Source organism: Condylura cristata, unplaced genomic scaffold (assembly GCF_000260355.1).
Source record: "Condylura cristata isolate star-nosed mole 26May11 unplaced genomic scaffold, ConCri1.0 scaffold00021, whole genome shotgun sequence".
NCBI lineage: Eukaryota > Metazoa > Chordata > Mammalia > Eulipotyphla > Talpidae > Condylura > Condylura cristata.
In genome coordinates this window covers 16,695,142-16,719,189 of record NW_004567122.1, presented here as the reverse complement: position 1 = coordinate 16,719,189, position 24,048 = coordinate 16,695,142, and the positions used below count along the sequence as shown (strand labels likewise).

The following is a 24,048-nucleotide window of genomic DNA, read 5'->3' as shown; positions in this document are numbered from 1 at the left end:
AGAAACGCAGTTACCCGTTTTAACTGAAGGTGGCGATGTTTTACAGTAGCGATCTGCTTGTCAAGACAAAGAGCACCAAGTTACTGCTCCGTAGTAAGACATGAGGCAGATGGGTCTGGGTCAGAAAATCCCTGTCTTCCAACTTCTGCTGTTCATCACAATCCATTGTTCCACAAAATACCTAAGTAGACAGCTGTGTCTCCACATTCGAAATCTGTCTTTAGACATCCAGAAAAGAAAGAACGGGTATTTCTTAAGGGCACAGAAAAGTTCCCTTAAGAACTTTTACAGGAGGTGCTAGATCTGGTGTGCATTTAATGGGGTGTGATCCTATACTCCTAAATCATATACACTGTTATCTACTGACATTCCCTCAATAAAAAGAAAGACAAAAAGTTTGAAAACATGTTTCCCTACTTTTTTTTTTTTTTGGCAAAATGTTGACTGAATTCTGTTTTCCATGAGAAACAAAGTGATGAGTCCGCGAAACCTGGCCCTGGTTTGAGGGGGATGCATGTGAAGGTCTCCAGGGGAAAATGGGAGGAAGAACTGGAGCTGGGTTGCAGCTTTCTCTTCCTCTTGGAGGGCTCAGGGGGTCCGCCTACATGCGTTCTCAGTTACAAGGACAAGAGAGACCAGGGCAGGTGCCGCTGAAAACAGCAAAGCACAGACAAGTTCCTCCCGGGGTAAAGGGGGAGCCCCCCTCAACCTTCCACCCCCTGCCCTGGCTCAGTTCACTGGCACTATTATAAACACTGAGAAAAAGATTTGTGTGTATTATAAACACTGAGAAAAAGACTTGTGTGTAGTCTAAGATTGCTTAAAGTCATATTTCCTCATCGGAAACTTCCTAAAGTTCCTTCATTTAATGCTTAAAAATTGCTATTTCGGGAGGGAGGGGGATGAGGAGAAACAGGATTGGGCCCCGAGGGGCTGTAGTGGGGGGCTGGGGGGCCTTAGTGGTGGGGTGTGGTGTGGCAACAGACAGCTCTGCATCCTTGCATCCTGTAGCGTGTGGTGAACAAATGGTACCTCAATAAAAATAACACAATAAAATATAGAATTGCTAGTACATTATGTTTGTATGCGTAAAATGTTTCAGGTTTCTGAGTACAAGGCCAGTACATGATTTCACTGGAGGCTTTCACAACAACTCCACATGATGGCTCAGCAGCTCTCATGCAGCCTCCCTGGGAATAACAGAATATTAAGGGAGGCTTTACAATATTAAATGTAGTCCCTAAACATATTTCCTTAAATAATTTGCTGTTTCTCTATCTGGGTCTCATATAAGCAATGGAATTCCAGAAACCAGTGGCAAGACCTGGCTGTACTCATTTTTGATTCCTTTTTAGCCTAATTCCCCAGTTATGCTCTCTCCCTAGATTTTGGTAATCACTGATTCGGATGCTTCGAGAAGGCCACACACGGAAGTGGGTTTTAATAACAAATTTTCTTAGAATCATGTGGAAGGAAGAATTTTCCAACATTATCTTTTGTGCCATTAGCCAAAATGCGGCATCATCTTATCACTAATATTCATTTTTTTGATTCCTCCCACTGGTTACAAATGGCAACTTCTTTTGAATGTTAGCAAAGGTGTAGGAATTATAATATAAAGCTTGTTCAGATGCATCAAGGTAATGGGCAGAAAGCTAACATACTGATAAGTACAGTCACTCTACAGACATTTGTTGTAAATCTGTGCACATGGTTCTTGGGGTGCAGAGGTGAGTGAAATTAGACAAAATCCCTGCAAGGGGTTGGGGGGGAGGGTGGGAAGAGAAGAGGGATCACATGGCAAAGCAAGTGGAGGATAAATATGAAATTACAGAATGCACAGGACTTTGCAGGGAACAGTGAGAAGCCGGGTTAGAAGATAGTGGAAAAGCCACAGCATGTGACATGGAGCTAAGATCTGGGGGTGAAAGTCTATGTGTGAGGATCTGGGGGAAAACAGAAAAGGAAATTTGTGAAGATTTGGGAAGAAGGAAGTGCATTCTCCATGCCTCCAGCGGGAGAGAGTCTGGCCTATTTTAGGGCAGAGAGAAGCAGGGATGGCAGGATCAAGGGAAGTTGGGGAGGTTGCCAGGGCTCAACCATTGGAAGGTTTTATGGCTACAACAGTTTTGTTTATATTTTCATTGAAACAGTGTATGGGGGAGCATTTCTCAGAGAAATGCAATGATCTGATTTTTCATTTAAAATATATCCTCCTGGGTATATGGTGCAAGGGGCTAAAACACAGCACTACGAAGCTGTCTGCAGCCACTGAAGCACAGATTCGATCCCAGTCATGGAGGTGACCCACATGGCGCAGCAGACCTCTCCTGTTTCGCCAGCTGCTCTCCTCAGTAGTGTATTTCAGTATATCTGCTTGTTCTGCTCCCCACTCTGTTTCTGGTTAATCCTCTCATCCCACACATCTCTGGCCTGTACCCCAGCTCTTGTATAAATAAACCTTTAAATATACATACAAACATACAAATATTACACACACACAAACACACACACACACAAATATCCTCCTACTGACTCTGGTGGAAATACAGGCTGGGCAAGACTGATGCTAGGAAGGAAATGAGGCAGCTTCATGGCTAGTAACCGAGATGGCATGAAGTCGCCTGGTCTCGCTGGTGGCTGTTGAGACTGGAGAGGAAGGGACTGGTAGGGATGGGCAGTGAGCACAGAAGATTCAGCAGAAGGTGACAGACTGATGTGCAGCACAAAGGAGAGAGAGAACCCAGCTTCAGTCACTGAGTGGCTGTTTTAGTAAACTGAGTGGCAGGGGAGCCTGGGAAGAATATGTGGGGGTGAGGATTCCTCTTCAGAATTCCCTGAGATAGAGACACTGAGTAGGACATGAAATCAGAGACCGGTGTGCTGAGGGATCAACAGCTACAAGTGGGAGGGAAGAGAGGGGGGAGGGTATGAGGCCATAGAATGGATAGACGACAGCCCAGAGAGAATGGGAGGAGAAAGGGTTTGAGTGAATACTCAAGTTCCACCTTGTTGTAAGGTCAAGCAGAGGAGAGGCACGTCAGAGATCAAGAGTGTTACGAGAAAAGAGGAGCGAGCTGGTGTCATAAGGCCAAGAGAGGGGAACTTTTCAGAAAGGAGTGGCCATTGATCGCAAATAATAAGAGGGGGCTGATGGAGTTGAACACATCAAAGCATCCATGGACTTGTGGGCATGGCGGTCATAGCCTTCCCTGGAGAGGTGACGTCCTATGCCATGCTGGAGATATTCACTGGAGAAGAGGAGTGGGGGCCCAGGATGGAAGCTTCTTGAGCTCTTTCCATCAGGCTGGGTAGAAACTGGGTGGGGCGGAGAGAAGCGGGCTAGGAGCTACTGGGAAGTGGATTCTGTTTGCTTTTTTTTTTTAACTTTATATTTTACAACATTCTTCATTTTGTGCATTTTTCATCTCAGTTGTAATCCCCGTTTTTTGTTTGTTTGTTTGTTTGTTTTTTAAAGATTTATTTATTTATTCATACAGAACTGGGGTACAGGCCAGAGATGCGGAGGGTGAGAGGATTCACCAGAGACAGAGTGGGGAGCAGAACAGGCAGATTAATGAAGTACACTGCTGAGGGGAGCAGCGGGCGGGTCAGGAGAGGTCTGCCAGGCCATGTGGATCTCTTCAGGGGCAGGCGGGGATCAAACTCTTGCAGATGTGGCTTTAGCTTCTTAGTGCTGTGCTTTAACCAGCTGCGCCACCAGGCAGGGCCCATAATCCCCGTGTTTTTTAAGACCGGAATGTTCTCAGTCCCCTGTAAGCTTGTTTACATGACTACGGTAAGGATTCCATAAAGAGAAAGCAATGGATGGTGTAGATAAAACAGCAGATGACCAAAGGGCCAAGGTGTCAATGCACTGGAGGGAAGACAATATCAGATGGCCTGTCCCTCAACATGATACAAAACCCAAAGAAGGAAAACTTCCCTTCACCTCTTCACAGTCACTCGTCTGTCCACTCAGTACCTGTGCCAGGCAGGGCCTGTCTTGGAAGGAAAACAACTACCCCAAAGAGACTTTATGAGACAAAACTGGTCTTCAGTCCACATCACATTACTAACAATTTACAAAGCACAGCTACTTAAAGAGAAGGAAATTCAGGGAGCTGGGGAATAATATGGTGGGTTGGAAGTGGGGTGTGGACATACTGTAGGCACCATCTAAGACAGATACCAGATACCTGCAGGTATTAAGGGCTTAAAATGTGCCTGGTGGTCCATGTTGAAATAACTGTTTGCATTTATTAGATTAAGGGGACGATGTCACTCAATTAATCTTTTTTTTTTTAAAAAGATTTATTTAATTGTGCATACAGAACTGGGTACAGGCCAGAGGTGCAGGAGCGGTGAGAGGAATCACCAGAGACAGAGTGGGGAGCAGAACAGGCAGATCAACGAAGTACACTGCTGAGGGGAGCCGTGGGTGGGTCAGGAGAGGTCTGCCGTGCCATGTGGTCACCTCCAGGGCAGGGATCAAACTCATGCTGAAATGGCTTTAGCTTTTTAGTGCTGTATTTAACTACTGCACCATCAGGGAGGGCCTGCCTTATTATTATTTTTTTTTAACTACTGCACCATCAGGGAGAGCCTGACTTTTTTTTTTTTTTTTTTGAGGGCAGAATCAGAGCCAATGGAAATGCCGACAAAGAGAGATCATTTTTTTGAATCAGAAGATGAGCTCATTTGACACTGGAAGACTAAAGAAAAGAGACATGCTTTCAGCAAGAAGTGAGGGGGCTCTGGGAGAGGCGATGATGAGATCCAAAACTAGTAACAGACCCCACTTGCTATTATACACTCAGACTCCTGCCTCAGATTGTGAAGATGGGACCGGAAACTACCTCCCATGACAGGATAGAGACATCTGAGGAGGAAGTCGGGGTGAGGTCACACAAGGTTCTCTGTCTGTCTCAGTTTTCCTTTGTCCCTGCACGTCAGTTCTCTGCTCCCTACCTCTAAGTGCTTATTTTACGACTTCCAGTTTCTCATCCTTCCACGCTGCAGGTTTTCTTGAACTCGTTTCTATCAAGAAGGGAGTTCTCTGATCATCCATATATTATCCAAACAAGATATATTTCCTAGAAGCCAATAAAAAAAAAACCAAAACCTGGGGGAGGGGCCTGGGAACCCCTTCCCCCAAATTTCCACTCCCTCTGAAACTGACCCATTCCTGACTTACCCAATTCCACATGCTATGAACCTTTCAGAAAGTCAGGAAGACCTCAGACTTAGAGTCATAACTAAATAAAGAAACATTCCAGGAAAGAAAGGGCCAGAGATGCACTGTATTGAAGCTCCACTGTGTTCCGGGTGACAGGTTATTTCTGACACATTCAAGAAATTAACTATTCTCTCACCCGCTCCCATCTTTCATAACATTGACTTGTTTTGGAAGCAGCAATAAAGGGTTAACAAGTACAAGAGAGGATCTCTTTATACACAGAGGTTAAGTTTTACTTTCATGGGTTAAGTTGTGTGGTTCATTCCAAATGGTGGTCATCTATACAGCAGTAGAAAAAGGCAGCAGAGAAAAACCATCCTTCATTCTGACCACAATCACACAAAATATAGGCCTCAGGGAAGAAACACTAGAAAGACATACAGCACTTGTGATTTGTAGCAGGGTAATTGTGCTTTTCACTTCCCACTTTTTTTTAATAAGGCAAGCACACTTTTAACAAAATTTAAAATTCTTTGAAAAAGAATTGCTTTATTTTAGTCAATTCTCACCTAGATCTTTTACTGCAGGTACATTTTTTTTTAAAGATTTATTTATCTACGCATACAGAATTGGGGTACAGGCCAGAGGTGCAGGGGTGGAGAGAGGCTTCACCAGAGACAGAGTGGGAAGCAGAACAGGCAGATCGATGATACACTGCTGAGGGGAGCAGCAGGAGAAACAGAAGAGGTCTGCTGCGCCATGTGGTCACCTCCAGGGCGAGGGATCAAACTGGAGCTGAAGCGACTGTGGGCGGCTTGCAGTGCTGCATCCTAAACCCACTGGCCACCAGGGAGGGAGGGCCACTGCAGGTACATTTTTATGATAGTTAAAGAGGTTTCGGTCTGAAGTATTATTCTTGCTGCATTGTATGGAACAGTACATGTTTTGGAGATAGGAGATGTTTCTCTGTTCTTTGGAGCCCGTTTTATACAACATGATGCAAAGTGGATGAATCAGGAGGCCTTCTTTTTTTTTTTTTTCTTAAGTAGAAAAACTGGGGTGAGGCAGGGCAGCCTGCTGACTGTGTCAATGATGACAGCAGAGCTTCAGCTTGGAGTTAGAGGTGCCCCTTGAGACAAGGGTCCAATAAGCACTATGGCCAAAGTCTCTGTTAAATCTACTTGTAGCTTCAATGTGTGTGGAAAAAAAATAATTTTAAAAATCAAAATTGAAGGTCAATTAAAAGTTGTATTAGAACTGAAAACTATTTTCTTTGATATTCCAGACCCCAAATCGAAGCATTACTTTCACTCACATGAAAACCACAGAATAAACAAACCTAGAAAGACTAATTATTTTCTCTGTCTCAGCTATGCAAAATGTCAAAAGAAAACAAACAGTCCAGGAGAAAAGTAAATTAGCTTAGTAGGAGTTCTCTCTAGTAGCTGTGTAGGTAAGGAACAGCTATTTATTTTCAAAGGCGATATACATAATTGGAGGATTATCTTAAGCCTTCCATCACCCATAGTTCTCAAGACTCCAGTGACTATCAGACAGGGTTTGGCAAGGTTAATGGTGATGCCGTAAGAGTAATTGCTTAGTAAAATAGCAAACATCATTTCATAGTTTAATACCATGGTATCATTCCCATCAGTACCCTTTTTTTTTTTTTTAATTTTCATTTTGCCCATCGCAGAGAGAAAAGGAGAGAGGTTTAATTTGATTTGCAGAGGGAAAAACAACCCTGAATGTACTTTTTTTGTTGGGAGTGGGGGTGGAGTGTCGGGAGAAAAGGTCAACCAGCTGGTTTTCATCTCTATGCCATAATTCTCTGTTTAGTTTACACTATTAAACTCCAAAGCTTTGCTTTCATCTTAACTGTTACAGTATGCCTTACTGCAGATTCTATCATGTCGCATCCCTGATAGGGTTTCAGGCTTTGGCAAAGCACCATCCCCCAAACTGGTCCTCACCATATGGAGAGTAAATGCATCCAACATTTTTTCATTGGCGCCTGCATCATTATGTTTTGTCACCAATGGTTTCTCGGGCTTTCAGTAAATTGCTGCATATACTGTGGTTTGGGGCTGCTGTGAGGATCTTCCTTTTATTTGTACACAGTCCTCATCAGGGCCTCCCTGTCCTGTGACCCTGACATCTGTTTGTAGAGAGTACTGGGGTGGGCATGAGCCGAGAAGTCATATGAGATAAAGAAAACAGCAAGCAGGAGCAATCACAAGGTGTGTGTGGGGCATGCTTCCAAGAGGCCCCCACTCTCAGCAAGCAGGAGGAAGGGGGGACGGAGGCACCCTACCTGATCTGTCTTCATTTTGCGTGTCACATCTTCGGCACAGTTCTGGGATGGTCTTCAGTGATGTAACTGAATACTGAATGGGAAGCCAAAGGAAAGGGTGTAAAATATCAGTTTAATAAAAGAGCATACATACTCAAATTGGCTAGAAAATCAAAACAGGAAGTGGTGCTTGAGCACAACACGTCTATCCAGAAAGTCTATCAACTACAACCCAGAAGGGCCGCAAGGGATCCTGGGAACATCCCAAGCTTGGCAGATGAGCGTGATGCAGGTGTAGTTAAAACAGGGCAACCAAGGCTGAAATCTGCTGTTGGGGGGGTGGGGGCAGGGGAGGAGATGGGAGAATTTTCTAAGCTTGAGAATTTTCAGAATATGGCCAAACTGTCTGTGTTCTGAATTCTAAGAGTGAAGCTATATCCAACAGCCAAAGGAGGAGCATTCACTCGCCTACAGCACCCAGGACAGATGACTGGCTGGTCAGATGACACCTGTGTCCTGAGGCTTACCACTGGTGTCGCTGTGTGGCGTCTGTAATTGTTGTGAAACATACCAGGGCAATGTCACAAAAGTGAGAGAAGCATGGTTCCCTGTTTGAAAGCTCATCTGTCTCATGTATGGATTAGTGTGAGTGGAAGGAAACCACCTTGCAGGCCCATTGCCAGCACTGACTGAGGGACTGGCTTTCAGGATAACAAATTATGACATGGGGGCATAAAAGCAGAAGCGCTAAAACAAATGTAAAATCAATAGCTGTGATTTATGGGGACCCCATTGGATGCCAATCAATCTTTCTCTAGAGCAACGTGTTTTAAACAAACAAACAAACAAAAAAGGACGAACTCTTTCTTTAACCAAAGGCCAGGTCCAGGACTATCTTCAATCACACTTTCATTCATAAAATAAAGCTCTAAAAAAACCATTTTGCTCTGTGTCTTTAAGGAACAATATGCTGATGATGCCAGTGAGGATGAATTATGAAATGCTTCCTAGTTTCAAAATTGGGGGGCTTGAGGGAAAAAAAATTTGATCTGAAAGAAGAATGATCATGAGAAACTCATTAGGATTGTTCTAGCATTACGGGCGAGAATGGGGCAATCAGGACACATTTGTCAATAAGAAAGTGCTTTATTTAGCTTGATGTTGACAGATGAAGCAAAGTGTCTGCATTGAGAGCACCCACTTCCCACATTGCTTTCCACACAGCATCAGGACGGGAAGACAGAGAGGGGGGTTGTTGTAGCTATTGTCAGTTTGCCAATTGCACGTCACAAACAAATTAAATTTCCAGTCCTTCCAAGTGAGAAATGAAATCTCAAATGACTAATTAGAGAAATTACTCCTACCTGTCTGATGCAATAACATCCTGTTTATGTTGGTCACCCCCCAGAGTACAGGTGCTTGAGCAAATCTCCTGACATACTCAAGGGGGGCAAGGGAGGGTACAGGACTGACTTTTAAGCCAAAGATTAACGTCAAGGATTTTTCCCCCTTCTCCTTTATATTCTTTAGGAGTTAGGGGTAACAGTTACAGAAAGCATTTTTCTTGTTACTAATAATGCACCTTATGTTTCTGGCCAAGTACAAGCTCTCTAAGGAATCTGGTAGCTTCCTGAGACAGCTGGTACAGGTTAAATAATTACACAGTCTCTAATTCAATTAAAATTGGGCCTTTTGTTTCGCCTGCCATGTGCCCATGAAGTACCCTTGGCAAAGCCTTACCCTCTCTCCTTTTTGGTTTTCTTCCAAGGCAAAATTTTTGAAGGAGGAAATTTCAGATTGATTGTGTTTAAACAGAGTTAATGATAAATTCAATATAGTTGCTTATGGGGTTTAGTGATAAATATTTGATTAAACTGGGAGCCGTTATGTGTGTTTCTAGACACATATATCCTAATGGCCACTTCCCACACCAAAGTCAGGCATATGTATCATCATCTCTCGCTACGTGACCTTAGAGGTCCCCAGTGAGCAGGAAGCTTTATTTTGATAAGGTTCAAATTTGAATAGCACAGACTGCCTGGATGGTGTGGGGATGAGTCCCTGACTCAACTAGGCCTGCTCACAGCCTCAACCAACTTTGCTTCTCTACCCAAAATCAAATTGGAAAACACTTTTGATTTTAATTCCTTGGGGATAATGGCCTTGAAGAAAAAGTCAGTGCTGCCCCTGGAAATGGAAATAAAAGGTCCAATAATCGAAAAAAAGGATGATATGTAGGCCAAAAGTTGAAGTTTTAGGTTCTCATAAGAATATACACAATGAGGGCCCTCCCTGGTGGCGCAGCGGGTTAAAGCACAGCACTGAGAATCTAACGCTGCTTCCGCATGAGTTCGATTCCCGCCTGCCCCGGAGGTGACCACATGGCGTGGCAGACCTCTCCTGACCCACCCGCTGCTCCCCTCAGCAGTGTACTTCGTCGATCTGCCTGTTCTATTCCCCACTCTTGTCTCTGGTGAAGCCTCTCGCCGGCCCTGAGCCTCTGGCATGTACCCCAGTTCTGTATGCACAAATAAATAAATATTTCAAAAAATATATATACACAATGATTCTAATCTACCCTGTGATCTTTCCTTAGAAAGACAAGGAAAAAATAAAGCAATGTCTGGATTTGTTTCAGTAAAGACAAGCACTACTCTTTGGATAGAAGATAAAACTTAAGGGAATACTGTAGGATGTGTTGGAAAGGGATGCAGGGGACAGACCATTCACAGAACCAATTTGCCAAGAGTTCTCACATTTGCAAATGGGGACTAAGCAAATGACCCAGAAAGCCCCTCTTGTATGAGTGAATGAGTTACCATCTGGGAGCTGAAAGGGAAACCTTCCCAGGAACACATCCCAGTCCACAGGACAGATGGCCTTTTATAAGGACTGTCAGATCACCAACCCACCTCGTTCACAGGACAATGACCAGCTCCCAGGGTGGCAAATGCAGTCATTTTGGCATCAGAATCAAAGCCCAATGCATCTTCCCCACTTCTTACCCCCAACCCAGATCTTTGTATGTTACTCCCTTGATTCCTATCTTTCTTAGGTGATAAACTAGGGGGAGGGGCTTGCAGTTGGTATTTCTTATCTCAATGTTACCCTAATTTATTCTCTTTCTACCAATTTCCGAGGAGTTATTCCTTGTAGAAATAGTCTTTCTGATCTAAGATTTTCTACCCTGCCTTCATGTGTCCAGTACCTGCCAATAGGTTTACCCACTTAACCACATCTTCAGCTCCCTATGAGTTCCAAGTTTAGTTCTTCTTCCTTTACTCTAGGCCTCTGCGCCAGCAGTAATGTCCTTGGGCCAAACCGAAGTCACCATTCCTCAAGGTCAGCTTGCGTTCTACTTTCTCCACCAAGCCCTCATTGACCCTTTATTTGCAGTTGGTAAAATACAGCTTGGCTTTGTGTTCTGTTGTTTCCTATGCAACACATCGGAATTGGCTCCAACAAGCACCTCAGGGCAGGGAAGGGATAGTACCTCTGGACACACAGCACATGGTCACTTGTGGGCCATACATCTTGAACTGAATAACAAGATGGATTCATGTCTGACCAACCGCTGGGCAGCAGGTTCTAGACTTTCACAGGAGTTCATTCAGATTAAGCATAACTAAGTAGGAGTTTCTCCAAGCTTCCACCATTTACATTTGAATTAATTCGCTTTCTAAAATGTCCATTTGACTCAAGTACTTCTTTGTTTCAAGTCTTTCAGGAACTTGCAAAAACAAGAGAACAAATACCATGTGACTTAACATGGCTCATGACGTCCTTCATGAGCTCAGACTCAATCGCAACCTCATCCATTACTTTCTGGAATTGGTGATGGCAAATTTCTTGTGGTTTCCCTGTGTACTTTTCTATCTGCCTGGAATGCCATCCTAAAAGGCAAACACTGCTAAATTCTTGGAGCTTTGTCTGACTCTCACGTCTTCCTTATCTTCTCTGGACCTCCCAGGTGGAAGCTGCTCCAGCTTCCCAAGTGTAGGGTCAGAGCAGTAGCCTAAAACGTCTTTAAGAACTTGGTAGACATTCACATGCTTGGGTCCCATCCCAGAAAGTCCAAGGTCAGGGATCTGAGCCCTGAGAAGCTGTCCAGGTGATTCCGATGTATTTGCAATTTCAAGAAAATGTTTTCTCTACTTTGACAAAGCAGAATCCATGCTAAGACGTTTCATCTACAGGCTTACATGATTCCTTTCTCTGCTTCCAGAGGGTATGAAGGCTATTTTATTGACTTAAGATACAAGGTACTATAGCACTACACCGCTTATGACTTCAGAAGCAGTAATAACAACAATAATGAGGGTTAATATTTATATGGAGCTAATCTTCCTAGAAAAAGCCATAATTACAAGCCTAGCAATGTAATCACGGTATACTTAAAGGAATAAATGTTTCTATTATATTAACAATATGAATACCGGCTGATGTCTTGGTCTTTTGTGTAAAGAAAATAGATCAGGTCCCCGATCTGACATGTATCAGATCCATGATCCTGGACGAATCAATCACTTCTTATCGCTGGGGCTCAGTTTTCTTATCTCTAAACACAGATAATCATATAATGTAGATGAAGCCAACGTGCAAGCTTCAGAATGATGTCAAGTGCTTTGTCTTTTTCTCTGACCTGTGTCCCATGCGTGTACCAAGGCCCTTCCCTCCTTATCAATCCTGTCTTGATTATAAACTCAGCAGTTTAAGATGTGAGAAGTACAGCCTCAGGAAGAGGGGGGTGGGCCAAGCTGGAGCTAGAAAGGCAAAGAAGGGATATTCAGCCTAGCCCGGCACACTATTCGGCTTCTCTCTGGCCTCTCCTCATCCAGCAGCCTGTGGCCAAGGGCTGACAGTGAACTCACTAATGACACAGTTAACAGGACACAAGACAGACGGAAAGAGCCCAGACGAAGCCAGCCGATGTGTCACTCTGCCATGCAAAATAGTTTGAACATGTGCGGGCTTTAACAAGAGCACAGGATTTCCACAATGACTGTGGGGCTCTCTGGCCACTCTAGATATTGTTCAGAACTGAAAAGCTTTGGCCCTTGCTCCCGAAAACTGAAGCCAACGGGGTGAACAAACAGACATTACTCAAACGGTAATGAGGTACAGAAAACGAAAGAACTAAAATCCTAAGCACCTTTTCAAGTGAGAGATTTTTAAACAACCGAGGTCCCGTTAAGTTTCCAAAAGAAACAATTAGCCAGTCATCCAAACAACTATCCCGGAATTCACGATTTCTCACACCGCTTTCCAGAATTCGAGCCGGCATCTCAACAGACACGCAATAAAATGACAACCGCGCCTATGAGGCAAGCTGGTGGAGGAAAGAAAAGACACACAACTGAAGTGAGAGTTTCAGAAACTTATTTTTCAAAAAAGTTGCGCTCGTTTGGCACGGTCTGTCTTCCCCTTTCAGGAAGGAGTGTCCTAGCTTCATGCCCTCCACTTCAGCATGACCGCGGCTGCCCTTTCTCTGAGGGGGCCATACTAAGCCCCTGTGCTCCCGCTGCCTTGGGGGCCCATCTCCTCCCACCTCTTGCTCTGCCTGTAGCCCCTCTTCTCTCCTCCTGGGCCACGCGTTCAAGGCTGCCCTTTTCTTTCTACCTCAGAAAAATAAACAGGCACCCCCACAGGCATCCCCGCCACCTCAAATACGCTCCTGACTCTGAACGTCCTGCCTTGTGTTCACGCACAGTCATTGTTTCTGAAAGAACTGCCTTTTTCTTGTCTTGCTGTCTTCACCTGTGGCTTTACGCCAGCTGCCACGACAGCGCCCCTGCCCAGCCCCACAGGACACAGTCTTGCTCAGGCCACCCGCGAGTCTTTCTGGGATGATTCAGAGGGCACGACCCAGTCTTCTCTTTGGAATCATCTATTTCCCTCCACTGAAAAAGCCACTCCCTTCTTGAAATTAGTTAAATCCTTTACACCTCCTTTTTGGTTTTTTGGCACTCCTATTTTCTTCCTCTACCTTTTGAGTTTCATTCACAGATAGGTCCCCTATCATGTGGGACCTAACTCTGCAGAGTTCCTTGGGATAGTCTTCTCTTCCCTTCTCCCCCCACATTCCAAGTCTCCAGAGGTGACTTACCTACTCCCAGTGTTTCAAACACTAGCTCTACACAGTACACATCCTGCTTGCCTACATTTTCAAATCTCTGCCAGAGTCTGCTTTAAACACAGTTCCTCCCACCATTTAGGTTCCAGTAAAGAAAAGTATGAATAGTTCTATATTCAAATGCATTTGATATTTTTAGTTATTTTTTTAAAGATTTATTTATTTATGCATACAGAACTGGGGCATAGGCCAGAGGTGCAGGGTCGGTGAGAGGCTTCACCAGAGACAGAGTGGGGAGCAGAAAGAACAGACTGACTGACAAAGCACACTGCTGAGGGGAGCAGTGGGCAGGTCAGGAGAGGTCTGCTCCGTCATGTGGGTCACCTCCAGGGTGGGGATTGAACTCATGCTGAAGTGGCTTTAGTTTCTTAGTGCTGCACTATAACCCACTGCACCACCAGAGAGGGCCCACATTTGATGTTTTTAATGTTTGCTCTTGGTCACTTTTTTTTTTTTCCTTTCAAGAGGTTTCCTTTTTAATTAATAATGAATATCTGGATGCTAAGACACTGTGTTGTTGGGGGAAAACTCAGTTAACTCTTTGGACCATATTAAGAGTACCCAGGGCATTCTTTATAGCTAACATGTTCTCAGGAAAAAGGGCCACTGATACTGGGGGTGAGGTCATAGTACTGAGTGAGTCCTTTTTATTAGGAGAAGTGACATAGGAGAGGACTCATTGTCCTGGGATGGCCACAGGTGCTCAAAGGGACCAGCAAAAGTCATTTTTTTTTAAAGACTTATTTACTTATGCATCCTAGAGCTAGGGTGTAGGCCAGAGGTGCAAAGGGGTGAAAGGATTGGCAGACTGGCTGAAGTACACTGCTGAGCAGAGTAGCATCAAGCCAAGAGAGGTCTGCTGTACCATGTGGGTCCTCTCCCTGGCCAGGGATTGAACTCACGCTGCAGTGGCTCCAGATAGTTTCACAGTGCTGAGACTTGACCCCTGTGCTACCAGAAAGGCTCCAGCAAAAGTCATTTTAATGCAGTGGTTACACACACAGATTCTAGACCTCGACTCTCCATGTTACAGCCTGGCTGTACCACTTTGTAGCTAATTAATCGTACCTCCTTAAACTCTGCAGTTCATCTGTAAAACAGGCATCTACAGCAGCGTGTCTGTAAGTGTGATGAGCTAATAATATGTGGCACAGGTGACCGCGTCTAATACAAATGTATTCGATAAATGCTAGCTATTATTAATATTATTTACATCGAAATGCATAAAAATGAGCATTAAAAATGAAACCAAAGGAATGATAACTATGGAGGAAAAATTACAAATTACCATATCCCTCTAAGTCCCCCTCCCTTGCAGAATGTCTTTGGTGATGGTTCACGGGGGAATTGGTGCTGGGAATTTTATGGGGACTACACCCGAGAGAAGAAAGCATGCATTGCACAAAAATTAATGATATCACAAAATATAAACATATATATATATGTACATATATATATGTTTATATATAAATAGAATAACGTCACTGTAAGACACAAAGAAAACCTCAACATTTACTTATCTGACATTATCAGGACTTTCATAATTTTCTTTTGTAATACAATTCAGTGTACGTCTGATGCCAATAAAAAATACCATGTAAAAACAAAAATTTATATAACAAATTACATGAGAAATGTGTCTTGCAGTCAGGCAGACGGCTGGTCATAATATTAATTGTGAGCCAATAAGCTATCACCAACAGAAATATAAAGACTGACGTCAAGTGTGATGTTTGATGTGTAGTTGAATATGACCTAACATGCAGTTAACCTGACATTTCAAAATATGCTTGATTTTTTTTTTTTTTTTAATGCTTGGTTGTTCTTAAGGGTATAAACTCAGTGGGAGCAGATACACAAATCTGTGTAATTCATCCCAAGACTGGAACCATGCCTGGCATATACTATAAGCATCTAATAAAGGCTTATTGAATAGATTGCATAAAATCTCAGTATGCACAAAGGTTCCTAGTTTGTGTAAGTAACTCTCATAGCCAATCTAATAAATGCTCTATCAGGCAGGGACTTGCAGGGCTCACTGCAGAGTAAGTGAAGAACAAATAACAGATCTCGCAGTTGCTCATTCTTGGAAGTCACCCTAACCATAAGCTGACTCTCAAGAGGCGTCCAGTCCAAGATTGGAAGTCCGGAGACCTGGGTTTTAGCCCTGGACTAGAACACTAGTGTGGGATGTGAACATATAACTTATCCTATCTGCATCAGATTAGTCCTAATTCCTTTCCTGGCAGGTGTTAAGAAAACAAGATAACACGAATGACAGGAGTAGCAGAACATCTTGGGAGGTTTTTGAGCAGCTGATGAAACTAGTGAGCACTGTGAAACGCTAAGCTAAAATAGGAGCTGGTGGGGCCCTCCCTGGTGGTGCAGCAGGTTGGAGCACTGCATGAGAAGCTAAGCGAGGCTGTGGCCACTTCAGTGAGAGTTCGATCTCCAGCCCCAGAGGTGACCCACATGGCGTGGCAGACCTCTCCTGACCCACCCGCTGCTCCCCTCAGCAGTATACTTCATCGATCTGCCTGTTCTGCTCCCCATTCTGTTTCTGGTGAATCCCTTCACCACCCCTGCACCTCTGGCCTGTACCCCAGTTCTGTATGCACAAATAAATCAATCTTTAGAAAAAGTAGGAGCTGGTGACTGCTGGGAAGGTCAGGGTAGAGAGGGAGGGACAGAGATGGCCAGAGACCACATGAGAGGTGCTGCAGGAGAGAGCAGAAAGGATCATACTCTGTAGGTTGCTTCCTAGAGAGGAAGGGAAAGCCAAGTTCTTTGTATGTTAAAAATCTTCCTGGGCAGGCCCTCCCTGGTGGCGCAGCGGGTTAAAGCACTGCACTAAGAAACTAAGCCACTTCCGCATGAGTTCAATTCCCGCCTGCCCCGGAGGCGACCACATGGCACAGCAGACCTCTCCTGACCCGCCCGCTGCTCCCCTCAGCAGTGTACTTCGCAGATCTGCCTGTTCTGCACCCCACTCTGCCTCTGGTGAATCCTCTCACCCTCTGCATCTTTGGCCTGTACCCCAGTTCTGTACGAATAAATAAATAAATCTTTAAAAAAAAAATCTTCCTGGGCATTTTTAAACTTGCAGTCAGAGCAAATGCGTGTGCTTTACCTGCCTCAATACACAGCCCATGTCCACGTGACGTGGTCTCTGTGGCCGTACTCAAGGGCACCAATGCTGGGAAGTGGCCCCAGGTCAGCGCGTAATGAAACCTGGGATGTGTAGGTGAAATGAGAGGAGTGGTGTCACAAGACAGAGGGGTGCTCAGTGTTTCAGTGTCAGTGACACCCCAACAGGGGAATGGAAAATGTGGACAGCCATGGAAAGTGAGACTGCTCGCAGCAAGAATCTATTCTCTGCCAGCAATGCAAGCCCCTTTGGAAAATGAGTGGACAGAATTCGGTGTCATTGCTTCGGGTTGCAAGGGCTTGGGTGATCTGGGACAGTGAAATGGAAGCACACTTATTTATCTTTATCTCCTGGAACTGTCACAAAAAACAGGTGATGCAACTGCCAGTAATTGTCAAGATTCACCAAAGTGCAGGCACAATTGCTCCGACCCTACTGTGTGCAAATCCTGGCCCAGACATTTATTCACCTGCAATCTTGTGAAAGTCATTCAACCTCACTCTCAAGTTTTTCATCTGCTGAAGAGGATTAAAGCAAGACCTGCTTTTTTTTTTTTTAAGAGATTTATGTATTTATGCATACGGAACTGGGGTACAGGCTAGAGGTGCAGGGGTGGTGAGAGGATTCACAGAGACAGAGTGGGGAGTAGAACAGACTGACTGATGAAGTACACTGCTGAGGGGAACAGTGGGTGAGACAGGAGAGGTCTGCTGTGCTATGAGGGTCACCTCTGGGGTGGGGATCGAACTCATGCTGAAGTGGCTTTAGCTTCTTAGTGCTGTGCTTTAACCCGCTGCGCCACCAGGGAGGGCCCAAAAGCAAGACCTGTTTTATAGAGTTGAGGTGAGGCTTCACCCAGAGAACCAATGTTAGCGCTCAGGGAAGGGCATGACTACAGTGCTGAGCTCTGGCCGGTACCCTGGCGCTCTGGCTTCTGCTGCATTCAGTCCTGTGTATAATGCTAGTTTTGAGAAGACGAAATTGGCCTTTCAGTAAAAAAGCGCATCCTGGCATATTTATTTTACCCTTTGGTAAAACGGTATTCCAGGGCATTTTTCTTTTCTGAGCTGGGAAATCTGGCTGCCACAGGAAGAGAGAGAGAGATCTGTCAGCCCCAATTCAGGGGTACACGAGCCCTTGCCTGCACCTCTGTGTCCTCGTCCTCATCTTCCCCTCGCAGATCTGCAGAGATTATCCTTCTGGATGGCAGGATGACAAGAATGTATAGTTTCAAGTCTGCATTTAGCAAAGGATGAGCATGATTTTGGAGTCTGGGAAACTTCAAAATAATTGAATTGCCTTCTGTGTTTTGTCTCATTAGGTAAAGGCAAAAAGACAAAGTTGTGTTTTGGTACCAATATACAGCTTGTGCTTTAATTAAAACAAGATGTAGGCATATGACCAGAAGTGAAAATCATGAAACAGAGAGGCTAGATTACCAAGTTAGGGCTCTACCCAGAGAACGCGAAGAGGAGTTTTACACTCAGGCATCGTTTCTGCATAAACATCTTTTTCAAATGTAATGTGCCTTTTCTCCCTGCTCGTCCCCCAACACTTAACCAGGAGAGAGGCTTAAGAGCTGTCAGAGCTGATGTTTACAGAAACCTAAAGCTATAGGCATGTTTATGGGAGACTCTAGTCCTTCTTGCAGTGAATTAGCAAATTGAACACAATTTCCAGAGTAAGCATCTGCATTGCCTCCATCCAGCCCGTAAAGCAGCTGTAACATTTATTACTCCTAGTTTACTTAAATAAGTTGCGCGCAGTCGTTTTAATATTTAAGAGGTTATCGCCATGTTTTCCCCATGAAGTCATTATGTAAGAACAATATAGTTTCTGGCACGTTTAAAGTTCTGAACTTAGATCAGATTGAAGTATTACGCAATAATTTACCACATTGTAGAGGTTGTTAGTCAAAGGACAGCTTCTTTAGTTTCAAGTGGATTAAAATAGACCAGATTGCTCATCCTCGGGGCTACCAAAATTTGGAGCCAGATAATTCAGGGGGGGAAGAGGGTGTTTCCGGTGTATCATAGGATAATTAAGTGTCTCCAGGTATTGACAGATGGTCACAGGAAGCATAACACTGACCTGTGGTAAGGACACCTGCCACAGAGTATATTCAGCTTGGAAGGCAGCCAACAGGTATATTTTCTGGAGACAGTGTTTTCCCATCCAGCTGGGTGACGCTGGACAAATGGACACAGTGAGCAAGTGATGTCACATCTCTGTGCCCCAGTTTCCTCAACTTTAAAGTGAACATGACAACAGCGTCTTCATTACAACATTCTCTCAGGGAGAAGCTGGATAGTGCCAATTTTACAAAAAATGCTCAATAAGGCCCTCTTTGGTGGCACAACAGGTTAGGATACAGCACTGCAACCTGGCTGCAGCCGCTTCAGTGTGAGTTCAATCCCTGGTCCCGGAGGTGACCCACATGGCACAGCAGACCTCTCTTGACCTGCCCGCTGCTCTCCTCAGCCGTGGATTTCATTGATCTGCCTGTTTTGTTCCCAGCCCTGCCTTTGGTGAATCCTCTCACAGCTCTTACACCTCTGGCCTATACCCCAGTTCTGTATGCATAAATAAGTAAATCTTTAAAAAAAAGTGTTCAATAAATAAATGTTAGCTGTTATTATGGTTTTGACAATTCTATGCAGTTGTACTTTTTCTTTTTGCTTTAAGTTTAAATGCAGTTTAAAAATCCAAATAGGGCCCTCCCTGGTGGGTTAGCTATGGGTTAGGATGCAGCACTGTAAGCTGGCTGCAGCTCGATCCCCAGCCCCGGAGGTGACCACATGGCACAGCGGACCTTTCCTGATAGGCTCGCTGCTCCCCTCAGCAGTGTACTTTGTAGATCTGCCTGTTCTGCTCCCCACTCTGTCTCTGGTGAAGCCTCTCACCACCCCTGAACCTCTGGCTTGTACCCCAGTTCTGTATGAGTAAATAAATAAATCTTTAAAAAAGTTAAAAAAAATTCAAATAATTAACTATAGCTTCAGGGGGTAAGGATAAGGTTCCGGTATAGTTACACAATTACAGCTGGATCTCTTGTTCTCTTGTTTCAGAATGGTCAACTTATAGAAGCTCCCCTATTGCAAAACCTCTATCTAAATTTGCTAAACAGTTTCAGTTATTGCATAAGATATTTTATTATCTTTCACGTGGAGACTCCTAATTCATCAAAATTATGGGCTGTTGCCAGATGATTCTTCTGTAAATACAACTGCACTATTGTACTTAAAAAAAAAAAAAAAAAAAGTTTTGACACGATGCCTGGCCTTTTCCCTTGAGTTTTTTTCTTCACCATCGGTCATATAAATATTATTGCATTATTCACTGAAATAATAACAATGGCTACCACTTTTAAGAGCAACTTACTCTGTGCCAAGCTAAGTGATTCACATATATTATTATTTCACTCAATCCTCAAAACAACATTAAAAGTTAGTCAGTCATCCAGAGGCGAAGCACATGGGCACCAGTCAGCAAAGATTAGAATAAGTGGGAGCAGGAGCTGGCCTCCAAAACCTACACTCTAAAAATGCAACTTTACCATCAAAGCTCAGGGAATTGTCCCCCAACTTCTAATCATAAAACGTTTTTCTTTCTAAAACACCTTCCATCCTATACACTTGCCACACACCCAAATAATTTTCTTTGGTGTGTAACTGGGTGGCCCCAGGGAAAGAGGAGGCTCCAGGTTCCCTGCCCCACCTTAGGGAGGGTAAAGCTGGGCTGAGAGAAGCGAGAGAAGACAGGAAGAAGGAATGAAAGGGAGCAATGAGGCCTGGAGGAGCTGGAAGCAGAGAGACATGTGAAGAAGCTGCCCTTGTTTCTTGGTCTTGGACCTGTGGGACATGGAAGGAGACGCTTGAAACAGGTGTGGGTGAGAGACCTGTGGGGAGGTTGACTCTGGCAGTCTTATCTTGATTTTATTTTGGGGACCAAGTGGTCCCCAGGGGAACCTCCTCTTTCAGACCAAATAAAATGATCTGGGTATGGATGGAAGGTGTTTTAGAAAGTCAAATCCTTTCATCTCAGACTCTCCTGGTTCCTCTGCCCCTTTGCTATGGGGTCGCCGCCATTAGGTGCCTTGTGTTTTGTCAGGATTCCAGGCCTCAGCGGCCCTGTTTTGGCCCTATCCTGTGTGCCTGGGCATTTACCCACAAGGGGATGGGTAACTTTGGGTGTTTCATATGGAATCTATTGTTGGGGGTGACCAGTGTTGGAGGTGACCAGGTACTGAGATAACACAACAATTACTGGTGGGACTAGATAAGGGCGATAATTAGCTGGGCCTTGCATCCAAGGGTGGTAATTAACTGGGCCTTGCATCCGGGTTGGGACTAGATAAGGGTGATAATGAACTGGGCCTCGCTTCGAGGGGCAGAGAGATGAGTCACCCCTTTAGAATCTGAAATTAGAATCTATATAAGAGACCCTCCCCCCCCCCCCCAGCGCTGACAGTAGCTGTGGACCCCACCCTAGGGGCTCAGTCTCAGCTGCTGCCGAGGAGCAATGAACTCTGCTTGCTCAGCCTTTCTGCCTTCTGTCTTTCTTTCTTGCCGCAGGTTACAGAAGTCAAAACATCTATTTTATCTATTCTTTCTCTTTTCTTTACCGCCAGGAATTATATTAAATTTCCTTTCCTTTAAAGGTCTGGTGCCCCAGAGTATGGACTGTCTTGATGCAGAACCCATTGAGAGCAGGTTTGGGGGTCATGAGGAGCCCCTCCTCCTGCCCTGTAGCACATCTTTACTTCCCTTCCCCCTTCAGCTCTATATACTGTGAGTGCAGGGTGTATAAAAGAATCATGTTCTAACATTTTAAGCAATTTAACAAGAGGCAGAAAGATATCACAGGAAAGAAAAAAACTCACTTTACATTGTTCTTAACATGGTTTAATAAATTGTCTGGAAGTGGAAATAAGGAAAGGTCTGAACTCATGGGTTCTGGGTAGAAAGAGTCATCCAAAGTTGTATAAAATAGGGGCCTCCCTGGTGGCACAGGGGTTAATCTCAGCCCTATCAAAATATGGCAGCCACTGCAGCATGAGTTCAATACCCCCCCAGCCGGGGAGCTGACCCACATGGCACAGCAGACCTCTCCTGTCTCACTCGCTACTCCCCTCAGCAGTGCATTTCAGGGGATCTTCCTATTCTGCTCCCCACTCTGTCTCTGATGAATCCTCTCACCCCTGCACCTCTAGCCTACACCCCATTCTTTCATGCATGCATAAATAAATCTTGAAAAACAAAAACAAAGTTGTACAAAATAGGAGATTCATCAAATTCATCCTAGTAACCCAAGTCTTGCATATTGTATGCAAATTTTACTTTGAAGGAGTAAGTAGAGGAATAACACCCTTGCTGGAGGCACATTCAAGTCACAACTGTATCTTTCTGACACAATTTCTAGGGGTGATCCAAAGCTCTAGGCCCTTGACAGATCTATGGAAAAAAAGCAAGATAAAAAATTGGGACCTTGGAGGTCCTGGTTAGAAGAGTTTTACGAATATTTAGGAAAAGATAAGGAGCAGTAAGCTGTAAACTCTCATCACAGACTCCGAGGATTCGGCTGGGTTAAGGTCCACACTTTTGCTGGTTGGCCTCTGTGGCAAGTACTGACATGCATGGCCTGCGCTCAGTTACAGATGGCACTGAATGGAGAAGATCCATTCAGAGCTCCGTTAACCAGCTGGAGGCAGCAGGCAGTGGAGGGGGGCAGTGGTGGGACATACAGACACCCATCAGTGATAGATTAGGCAGGGCTTCAGGTGAGAACTGAGCCAGTCCCCCTCAAGGTGTGACTATGCATCAGCATTCTCACCAAGGTCTGATATGCGCTTTGACCCCTGGAGACAGGAAGACTTTCTCTCATGGCTCACCAGTGATAACTTGGCCATCCTTAAGACTATGTCCTTGTGAACTCAAAGGCAGAGCCGATTATAGAATGGGAAATTAACACTGGAGCGTTCATTGTATGCAAGAGGTAACTGTGAAGATGTTTATTGTGTTCAGGCCCTTAGGAAGTTGGTTCAGTGAATAACTTTGACAGCGATGTTGTTAATGAAACGAGATGTTGACAAGATGTTCAGCTCACATCTAACTAAGGGAGATCTGTTTCTTGGTCCAGGAGACCTTAAGATTCTTTTGATCTGCCACACAGGACTTCTGTTATCAATTTGTTTGCAAGGGTGGAGGATGCAGACGATCTGAGAGAAGGTAGCCCCTGCAGGTAAAGCCCAGACTGTAAGTGATACTCACAGATATGTCATCACTGAAGTCAATTTCATCCAAATCGAGGTATTCAGGGGCTTCCATTATTCTTCTTTGCACATTTTGAGTAAGGTCAAATACTGAAAAATTCCTGGACAAGACAGAAGCAGAAAAGAAGACCGAAAATGTTAGCTGTTTTACAACCAAAACTCTCTTTCAACAGACAATGAGACAGGTAACCGCTATGAGTGATGCCATACATGTCCCCAGTCTGGGTTTCCAGAAATACAATCGGCAGTTGCTCAGGGAGCTCCCCAAGAGCACCCACTGGCTTTTAATTCACCTTATTCAAGCCAGCTCCTCGTTGTGTAACAGGGGGGTCCCTAGGAAAAGGGGAAGTTCCAGGTTCCCTGCCCCACCCAGAAGGGTGGAGCTGAGCAGAGAAAAAGGAGAGAAGAGAAGGAATCAAGAGAGAAGGAAGGAAATGAAGCAGGATGGAGAAGGAGGAGGAGACCTGAGGAAGCCCCATGGAGCAGCAAGCATGTGAGGAAGAAACCGGGCTTGTTTCCTGACCCTGTTCTGGCTAAGGCAGATGTGGGTGAGATGCCTGTAGGGAGGTGACGATGGCAGTGTTTATATTGATTTTGATCTTGCTCTTTTCCTCCCAGACTTGTCTGGCCATTTCTGACCCTTTCCCATGGGCCCCGGCCAGAAGGTGCTTTAGTCTCATGGCGGCTTTCAGGCCTTGCTTTGGGCCAATCCCTTTCGGGTTGACTTTTGCCCACGAGGGGATGGGTCACTTCAGGTGTTTGATTTAGAAGTTATATTCTTTGTGTTCCGTATTGTATACTCACTGTATTAAAGTCCCTTTCCATTAAAGTTTTATATGTTTTGTCTTGTTGCAGCGGATGGCAGAACCCACTTAGAGCAGGCAGGTTTTGGGGGCTTCAGGGGTGCCCCTCTCTCCCTGTCCTGTAACAGTTGAACTGAGCACCTCAGCCAGGACAGCCCACACTTGGCATTTACCACACCCTAAGGGAAAGCAGAGGTGGGGGGCTTGCAGAAGTCTTAGGA

General features: G+C 44.7%; 1 protein-coding gene across 1 annotated transcript in view; it reads right to left on the bottom strand.

The window, feature by feature from the left end:
- SNCAIP (synuclein, alpha interacting protein) overlaps nt 1-23,079 on the bottom strand; it is a 69,138-nt gene extending 46,059 nt beyond the window's left edge. Inside the window, 3 exon segments of the mRNA XM_004686659.2 lie at nt 7,494-7,566; nt 10,385-10,518; nt 23,019-23,079. Coding sequence (XP_004686716.1) covers nt 7,494-7,566; nt 10,385-10,518; nt 23,019-23,079 — 268 coding nt within the window.
- Between the last annotated feature and the right edge of the window lie 969 nt (nt 23,080-24,048).